The following is a 10,157-nucleotide window of genomic DNA, read 5'->3' on the forward strand; positions in this document are numbered from 1 at the left end:
TTTCATAATAATGATAAATGAGGAAGGCTAAAGTTATGGAGAACTCAGCCAAATTGGCTGTTGTGCATTTTCTGTACAATCTTTTTTTTTTAAAAAAAAAAAAAAACATTTTAAATAACCGACTGAAATGCAATTTCTGTGACCACAAAAATAAAACTGGGCTCCGTCTGCTCATCCTTTTATCTTGGTGGAGTCGAAAAACCACACACAATTAATGGCCCTTCTGCAGCGCAACGAGAACTTGAGGAGTCGATTCGCTGCCGGTTGTTTGCAGACCAGGGAAAGCGCTTGGAAATCAATCAGCTGGACCTTGTGCAATGCACCAGGGACAAGCTGTGACTGGGGCAAGGGGGAGCAGTGCTGTGTTAGCTCTCCTCTGGTGCTGGGGGTGCAGCTGCTCCGTTCTCTGGGGGGCTCGGATCATCCGCAGATATCTCGGTGTGGAATTACTCCGCCTAATATGCTGCGACTCAGAAGAGCAGAGCAGCAAACAGAGCCTTGTTGCAGCCAGTGAACGCCCCATTTTTAGGGCCCTGAAGGCTGCAGCGTCCCCTGAGTTGCACGAGTTGTTTGGGCAGTTAATGAGGGTGTTATTAACGAAGCAGTGCCTGGATATTGCGCTCACTCTTTGCTCTTGTGGCTTAGGCATTTGTGATCTCATTCACATCCGACTTCATTCCACGCCTCGTGTACCTGTACATGTACAGTGAGAATGGCACCATGCATGGCTTCGTCAACCATACACTATCCTCTTTTAATGTCAGCGATTTCCAAGCAGGAACAGCTCCAAACGACCCCCTGGATCTTGGCTACGAGGTCCAGATATGCAGGTACTCCCTTCAATGATACAAAGTGTTTTCGCAGCCGGCCGAGGACGCGGCAAATTTTTACTTCCCTTGTATTTTCAGTTCCTTTTTAGCACCTTGGTAGCCTTTATATCCATTGTCTTGAACGCCCTGGCTTACCTATTAAGCAATCACAAAGCCTGAATATGAATTGCTGCTTCTCTTTTGGGAAATGGAGATTAGCATTGGTTAAATTCACTGTTTGTCCGTGCAAAGAGAACAAGGAGGAAAGAGACATTCCAGGGGAGAAAAAAAAAGAAAGATGACTTTCACATGTAGTGAAAACTTACAGAAATTGATCAGGGGAAAAAAAAAACCTTGCCTTTATAATAATATTATTTTTATATATTTTTAATATTTTATATATTAATTTATATATTATATTTAATATTATTAATAATATTATATTTATATTTATTTCTATAAAATAATATTTGTAATTTATATAAATATACATATCACATTTATATAAATATACATATCACATTTATATAAACATACATATCACATTTATATAAATATACATATCACATTTATATTCTTTATATATTTGACAGTGCAAGTTAATTGGCTGCAACGACCTTTAAACAGAAAAATCACTCTAAGATGAAAGGAAAAAAAAAAAAAAACAAACCAAAATTACATAAGTATTACCTTTGCTTGCATTTACTTTCTCCTGGTTCCCTTCTGGTGATCTCTGGGCACAGGATGAATGAGGCTGGCAAACAGGTTTTAGCACAGAACTCACTGAACAGCAGTGTCAGTGTCATGGTCTAAAAGCAAAATGCCAAGTTTATTTGCTTTCTAATCCCAGGCACTTTCTTCTTGCCATTCCATCAGTTCTTTGATAGTTCAAGGACTTTTAAATCATTTGAAAATATGGGGCCCTAATTCTTTCAAAATATTGACAGGATGCTGTGGTTTTAAACTGGTTTTTACTGAGATCAGTATTTTTGCCTTAAAAATTAGTTTGAAAAATAGATGTTGTCCTTTTACCTATCTCGAAAGGAAATAAATCATCTGAGCTGTGTATTTTACTCCATCTTATGAAAAATTGATATTATTTGTACTAAGCAGAGGGTATTAAGATGGAAGACCTTTAAATATGAGTAAAGCTTGAAGGTTATGGGAGACTTTCAGCTGTGCCTTCCTTCTGAAAGGTTGATTACAGCATCATGCTGTAATAGTGAACTTTCTTTTAGACAGTTCCACTTATTGTTTGACTCCTTGGTATTAATTGTTTATCCCAGTGCTGAAATTTCTGAATGACGTCACCGATTTACTGAGTCTTGTTTTGCAGATACAAAGATTATCGAGAACCCCCCTGGTCTGAAAACAAATATGACATTTCAAAGGATTTCTGGGCTGTCCTAGCAGCAAGATTAGCCTTTGTGATAGTTTTCCAGGTAGGTTACACTGCAGGCTGCCCTTGGGAATGAGTTATTAGGCCAAAGAAATATCTTCTTTCTCAGTTGTTTCATGGAAAAGCAAAAGAAATTTGCCCATCCTCATCACCCTCTTCGTACCACCAACCCAGGTACAGGTATATCCTCAGCGGAAAAATCCATCCCCAGGGATTCCCTGAACTGGTTTGGTGCAGAAGAACTTAATGACTTTAGAGAGCAGCAAAGCACAAGGCTGATACTAATTAAGTCCGACCAATTTCTCCCGTGGGACATCAACAATTTCAATGAAGCAGCATAAATTTCATCCGAAATCATTTTTAGAGCTAGCCAAGACATGAAATTTCTGAAATTTTCCCAGTTACAGTTTAAGTTGCACCTGAACACGAAGGCAAAATATTGTAACTTGTCCTCAAATTACATTATTCCATCACAACAGTGACGCTGGTTATTGTGACACAAGTGTTTTAAGTTTGCCTTACCTGAAAAACTTGTTTCAAAAATTTATGGGATTTTTTTGGGGGGATAAAATATGTATCTTTTTGTGAAAGACACCCCCCCCTTCCCTTGAATCAAGGTTTTTAAATCAGAAACATTTAATTGGAATGTGTTTTACGAGCTGTCACCACTTTACCTCTTGCATTTGCTTCTGCCTTCCTTGCTGCAAAACTCCTGAGCCATTTATCACTGCCAGTATTTCCTTTGGAATTCTCAGTGGCTGTGGCAGTATTTGTACAGAGATCTGAGCCCGAGGTATTTTTTTTTTTTCACTTCTAGCACGAGCAAGCAGTTGAGGTGAATTCGGTTCAGCACCAGCCTTGTGACATGCAGCTGATCCCAACTCAAATATTGTCCTTTCTTCATCCTTCCTCCCTGAGTACACCAAAACCAGCCCCTTTCCCCCCACAGCCACCCTCTTCATTTGACCTTGCTGACATTTTCTCACAACTTCATTTCCAGAACTTGGTCATGTTTATGAGTGACTTTGTGGACTGGATTATCCCAGACATTCCCAAGGACATTAGTCAGCAGATTCACAAAGAGAAGGTTCTCATGGTGGAGGTCTTCATGAGGGAGGAGCAAGGGAAGCTGCACATGCTCGAAACCTGGAAAGACAAGGACAAGAGAAAAGGTGAAAACTGTAACAATCACAGCCCCAGACTCTCCAGGAGCCACAGTGGGAGCTTGTCCTCCTGCCATTCCTATCCTCTGGATGTGTAGAGGAGGAGGGAGCTGAGGATGTCGGGGCATTCCACAAAGACACAAAGGGCAGGACTCGAGTAATGGACAACCTGGTGCATGTTGAAGGATGTGCTGCCATTTCGCTCCCATCTTTGTGAGAAATGCCCTTCCTGCAGACATGGAGGACCACATTCTATTTCTGGTAACGTTCTTTTTCTTTTGCACAAGCAGTAAATGCAGGGAATTTTTATATTTCATCATTAGATAACACTCTTGACGTTGGCGTGCATTAATAAATGCAGGTACTTAGTACATCTTGCTAGAGATATTCTCTGAGAATTTGACCTTAGCCTATTAATTAATGGATGAAGTAAAAGGTAAATTTTAAATAATAATAATAACAAAATATTTTTGGAAACCCAGGTTTGAAGGTCCATGGGGTAACTTGATAAATTATATGCAAAATCAGCTCTAGAGTGGAGAGAACCCACGTAAAGCCTCCCAGACTGACTCGCTTTCCAAGACTGGGTTTAGCTCTGTGCCTGAAACAAGCAGAGCTTCAGTGTCACACCAGGTGTTTAAGGGCACTTTGTGGCAACTTGCTGTGCATCCAAGACCTTCAGAGCCATCAGGAAAGGGAATCTGGAAAGTTGTTTTTTTTTTTTACCACTGAGCGACTGATGCGGACGGAGCTACCCCGGTGCCCCAGGCTGCAGTTCCCAGCAGCTCCCTCCCCTCGTGGCCAGGCAGCAGCAGCAGCACAATTTTGGGAACCTCCCAGCAGGGAGACGATCACAGAGCATTTTGGGAAATGCCCTGAACTAACGAGCACACGTGGAGCTCCAGTGACTCACACTGCCCTGCCCAGTACTCGGACACTGTTGTCGCTGAGGAAAATCCCCTTTTCCCTGTTGTTTTAGCACATCCCCTTTCCCAGCCAGGTTTTCCCCTGTAGCCCTGTGTCCTCTGCAGGAGAAGGGAGTCTCTGCAGCCCAGCTTCTCCCACAGATTTTTCTGCTGTTGAATGGCATTTCCCAGAGGCTGTGCCAGAGGAGTTAAACCCAAAACGTGTCCCACTCACTGTCTTCAGTGGAAGTTTTGCCTGCACTGGGGCTACAGGACCAGACCTTCAGTTAGTTACAGGACTCTTCTTTTGTCTTAAAATACTCTATCTTTTGTACAAGGAGCTTCCCTAAAGTATAAGTGTAAAATCCTTACCTACCATGCCTAGTTAAACCCCATCAGTACAACTCTTTTTAAGCATAATACATTTTAGTTTTGCTTTGTCAACCGATAAAACTGCACTTCCAAATAATATTGGTGCAATTAACCTAATTTCTTTTATTGCTTTGTCTTGTCCTTGGCACTTGCATTGCAAATATAAAACTGAAAAAAGAAAATAAAAAGGAAAGATTTCTTTAGAGTCTAACTACTGTATGGTTTGTTAAAAAACCAAAAGTCAAAAGGCTGTTTTCAAGAGAAGATGGTTATTTCTTTTTTCCTTTTCCTTTTTTTTTTTTTGCCAAACTAATTTAAAGATTAATGCTAGAACTTTAAAAAAAAAATTGCCATATTTAGCTTTTGATATATTTATTTGTTTTAAAGTATGTGATAAACTTGATATTTTTCTGTAGTCTGTCCAAAGAAGGTACCAGAAGAGAAATTATGTGGAAGAAAGAAAATGGTATTAACCAAATATTCTTGAAGCTTATTTAAAATATTGATCCAACCAAAGATTTTTATTAATAAAGGGCTTATATTTTGTTAACTCTTGTTTCTGTTGTATTTTGACTTGCAGGAATGTCACTATTTTTAAAATTTGTAACTTATGATAGTGTGTTACTGGAGGGCCAAATCCTGCCTGATTTATTCCCACGTAAGTGTTATTCCTGGTAGTTAGTGTTTTACCAGATCAGGCCCACTGACTGCAAAAGGACTGTGAGTGGGAATAATTCCAGCAGAATTCTGTCCACACATCTTGTTGGAAACATGTTCTTCCTCTCATTCCTTGGTAGCCCAAAAGATCCAGAAGAAAGACAAACCTGAACTACCTGTTCTGAAGAGAAATCTTAGGGAACGTCCTTGAAGGGGGATTTAATCTGTAAATACTCACCTGAAAGTATTCCCAACTTAATACTGACATTCCTGTAAATGATAGAACTATATCCTGAACACATACTTAGCAGAGTTTTTCATTATTTGCTGAAATCATGAAATAGTAAAAGTTGCTTATACTTTCTTTTGTACAGTAAATTGTTTGAAATGGAATTTTGTATATAAAAATCTGTATTACTACTTAGATATCTATAAAATTCTTTCATGGAATCATTTTTTTTTAAGAAAAGCAAATATATACTAAATCTGTTTTATTTTGGTTTTGGTTTGTTTTTTTGGTTTATCGGGTTTTTTTTCTTTTCCTTTGAACACTTATTTGAAATAAACTTAAATATGCAAGAGTTTCTCCTGTGGGACAGGTTCTGTTCCCAGCTCTCCTTGTGCTCTGAGTGTACAGACATCCTCCTAACAAAGCCAAAGGTACATCTGGGGTTTTGAGCTGCTTGGAAGACCCACATGGAGATAAAGTGAATCCCCCCTGAAATCCTTCTGCCTGCAGGAGCACAGAGGGATTTTTTTTTGGCTGCACTGTAGACACTAAATATTAAGTGATGGCTCTTAGCCTGGGAGCTTTCATTTTCTTCTGATTTAATCTTTGGCATTTAGCAGAGCATAACGTGTAGGAGCTTTCACTAGGACATTTGAAATGGGCTCCTAACGAGGGAGAATGCTAATTGCTCCGTTCTTTTAATTTGAAAAGTGGATTAATTACTAAGAGTGGAATGGTGAAACCAAAGGAATGAAGCTCAGGGATTCCTTTGCCTCAACTCTGAGGGGAAGCAGAGTGGATGTCACACTTTCGCTGCCTTGAGGGACCTTCACAGGCAAAGCTGGGCTCAGAACTTGATTTGCTGGTTGAAATTGTTTCATCTTCTCCCATTTAACTGTTCTGTGAGAAGGCAAAGCATGAGGCTTCGTGCCAATCCTCCTCCTTTTCTAGCCAGAAAACATGAAACACTCTAACTCGTGACATTTAGTTGGAAGGTGGGAATTTTGTTCTGAGGAAATGAACACCAGAAGCAGGTGAATCACAGCCCAGTTGGTAACTGTTTGGGTTTGTCAGTTCTCAAAGACAAAATAGTAAATAAGACCTTGTTAGATACAAGATAATGCCTTCCAAAAACAGGCTTGCACTGTGGTTGGTTGTGGTACTTCTCCTGAAAGTTTTCTCATATTTGGGATGTGAGCAGAAACAAGTTTGGTTTTTAGCAATAGCAAATTTGAGGCAGGATTATGCTAAGAAGGATTCACTGGAAGAGAGCAGGGGAAAAAATAAACTTAAAACAGAGAAGCAGGGATCTGGAAGTGACCAAGGGATACCTGAACATTCCTCAATGTGACTCCCAGGGACTGTATGGGCCAGCTTGGATGAAAGATAGCAAAACAAGTATTTTATTTGTAAAAATACAGCTGGATTCTGTATTGGTATGACAGTATCTCCACAACATGCATTCAACCTGTTCTTGGCCTGCTTCTGCCCCAAAACTGTAAGTACAAAACCCCACTTCCCAGCCCTGCTTTGATCAAAGAGAAAAAAATATCCCAAACCCAAAGTCCTAATGTATTAAAGAGGAAAGTCATTATACCAGTTTGCTTGGTCCAAGAGAGGAAATGCAGACAACAGGAAAGATTACTGCTGGAAATGGCTCTACAGAGCCATCTACAGATCATTTTTGAACCGTTGCTAAATCACAGTTTGCTTTTTGCCATCCAAAGTTTGTAGCAAAGAGACAATGTCAGTTGGTGCATCCGGGGAGGAAATCATACCCACCCTATTGTGTGGCCAGTAGGAGTCTAAATCTTCTGGATTTCTATGTCATTGTGTTTCTAAGATACTGTCCTACAAATATTTTGCAGTCTCAAATAGCTTAAGGATGAATAAGTCTCACGTCAAGGCACGGACACATTTCTATTTTTAAACCCTCCATGCTCTGTGGTCCTGAGCTGTTAATGATCCGTTTGGCTGTGGTGATTTCCAATTAGCAATGATAATTTACTTTTCATCCTGCTACCTCAGGAGTCTGACCTCTCCTGAAGTTCCACAGGTCACTTGAGTGCATTTATATTTTCCTCTGAAGTTTTCAGAGTAAACAACTTTTCTTCCTCTTGCCGCTGAAGAAACCCTGTCTTAAAATTTATACGAATTCCATTCAAACTCTGGTTCAATTCTTTTGCACGTTTGAGCACTGTTTATTCCATGGCCAAACACAATATGCCGTTTTTAGTCCAGCAGAGAAAAACCAAAGTTCTTTTTTTAACCTTCTTTTTTTAGCCCAACAGGCCTTTTGGAAGAAGAAACCGACTATTAATGGGAGTTCTTTTGAATTTTGAGCTCCATCCTTCATTTTTAATGCCATGCACGCCACCTGATTCCAGGCCACCTGAAGCCAAAGGAAGTAATTCCATTGATTCCCCATGATTGCAGCATAATTTGCATGAGGCTAAGAATTGCTTATTGAATGATTGGTTCCAGTTTGAATAAAAACTCATGACAGTTATTGCAGGCTATTTTTATAACCCACAGTGTCAGCTAAAGCCAAAATACGTTGATGCAGATGCCTTGTGTGAGCAGTAAAGAGTTGGGTGCCCCGTTGTTCTAGTTCCCACCAGGTAAAGGGCTTGGAAAATCCAGTCATGTGAACTTGGTTACATCAAGTTTTAAAGATTTTGAGGTCGTAGCTTTCACCTTGCTCGGTACTGCCTCTGTGAGAAAATTCAGGCCAAAATGGGAAAGACATCCACTGGGATGCTCAGGAGAAAAAAATACAAGATATTGAGCAGAGTGTTTGTGCTAAACAAACTTTAAAAATAATAAATAAATAATAAAGCCTATTTTTCAGGGCAAGAGGCAGGTATTTAAGCAACCTGTCTTGGAGCAAAAGAAAAGGTTATTATTTTTACTTTCACATGGAAAGAGTGGCCACCTTCTCTAGCAGGAATATGAGATGGAGGTTGGGGAAAAGGTGCAAATAGGGAAGAGAGGAAGGAAAGGCTTTTGGCTGATGCTCTCACACCCAGGTTAGCTGACAGATCAGCCACAGAAGTTGTTTTTTCTGGAAAGAGACTGGCTTCCTAAGGCAAGGACACCTTGTAGGTGGGTTATCAGGCAGCCTTTGCCAGTGTTCCTGCAGCAATGTGCCATCTCATCCTGCCAAGTCATGCAACCCTGTCGGTCCTGTGTTGCAAGCTGGAAAGCTTTGGTCCTTTGGAAGGAATGGGATGAAAACAGAGTAGGAAGGAGACAATATCTCCAGGATCAGTGAGAGTGTGGTGACTGTGCCTTCTCCGCCGCATTGAGAATAACACCACGATCCTTGGCAATCAAAAACAAAACAGCTCCTCTCAGAACACTGAGCAGATCAACCTATAAACTCTCACCCAGGTTCCAGAACTTGTGAAGTTCTGTCCTGGTGGGTGCAAGCCCTTAGGCTCTGCAGCAGGTAAGTTCTCAGGCCCCAGAGGGGACGTGCAGGTGAGTGGCTGCTCTGCCGGTGCTTATGAGCATGGAATTCCCAGCTGTCCTGGCTGGAGCGTGTAATTACAGGAGCAGCTCACACTTCTTAAGGTATTAATCTTCAAAATACATCTGTAGGTAAAGAAGGAAGGTACTTGCAAGTAATTAACCATCAAGTGAGAAAGTAAGAAATCTCAGCAGGCCAGACTTACTGCACAACCTCTCTGGGCAGCAAGAAATGGGTCTGCAGTCTGGTGGTTCTGGGCCACACTCCTGAAGTTTTTTAGGTATTTTACTCTACTCAAGCACTGTTGGAAGGAGGAGGGAATCGGGAGCAGCAAAGGAACAGTGAAAATCCAGAGAGTAAATTACTGTGAATTTCAGCTGCATCATCTTCATCCTGTCTTTAAAGGGCGAAAGAAGTAAAACCAAGAGTCGGTTCTGAAATTCTGCTAAGCCCCTTGACTTCTGTCTTTTTGAATTTTTACTTCTGAAGCCAAATTTCTCTGTTATCTTTACAATGCTTGTCTTTTAGCTCTGACCAGGGAGAGCTGGAGAGCTAAGCTGGTCATCACCTCTGGGGCTTCTTGTGGATAAGAAATGACAATTAATCACTGCCAGATTGAGGTACTTGGCAAAGATGTGGCACAGGCTCCATCTGCATTAAAAAGCCTCCCTCCAAACCTGGTGAATAACAGCAAAGCAAAATACATGTCCGTGTGTATTTGAGAGACAAGTGAGGGAGGGATCTTGGGTCTGATCTTGAAATTACAAGTCATTTAATTTTTGTTGCATCTCTAAACAAGAGCTACACAGGGAGAAAACACAGTATATCTGGCTTTTTGAGGACAGGCAGACAAAGCTGTGGTGTGTGTAACTTCCTTACTTCTAAAGTGTACAGACTGCAAGGAAAATACATAAACGCTATATATTGATTTAGATTAATCCAGTCTTCTCCCAGGAAGAAGCGGGAGGAGCTGCGGGTTGTTACGGTGCGGTTTGGGTTTTTTTTTCTTTTCCTGTTTTTCTGGTTTCCTTTTCGACCACTGCGGTGCTGGGCAGAAAAGGCTGGAAAAGAAAGACTGGGAGCGGCTTCCCGACTCGCTTTGCAGACATTCGCCACCTTCAGAGGAGGCACAAATCCCCGCGGAGCTGAGC

The 10,157-nt window shown here is 40.9% G+C and overlaps 1 protein-coding gene across 1 annotated transcript in view; it reads left to right on the forward strand.

Annotated features, from left to right (window-relative positions):
- Positions 1 to 5,582, forward strand: part of ANO1 (anoctamin 1) — a 79,049-nt gene extending 73,467 nt beyond the window's left edge. The window contains exons 26-28 of the mRNA XM_017839398.1: positions 646 to 830; positions 2,146 to 2,251; positions 3,209 to 5,582. Coding sequence (XP_017694887.1) covers positions 646 to 830; positions 2,146 to 2,251; positions 3,209 to 3,469 — 552 coding nt within the window. The 3' untranslated portion in view covers positions 3,470 to 5,582. The remainder of the gene's footprint in view (positions 1 to 645; positions 831 to 2,145; positions 2,252 to 3,208) is intronic.
- The last annotated feature ends 4,575 nt before the right edge of the window (positions 5,583 to 10,157 follow it).

This window comes from Lepidothrix coronata, unplaced genomic scaffold (genome assembly GCF_001604755.1).
Source record: "Lepidothrix coronata isolate B3197 unplaced genomic scaffold, Lepidothrix_coronata-1.0 Scaffold408, whole genome shotgun sequence".
NCBI lineage: Eukaryota > Metazoa > Chordata > Aves > Passeriformes > Pipridae > Lepidothrix > Lepidothrix coronata.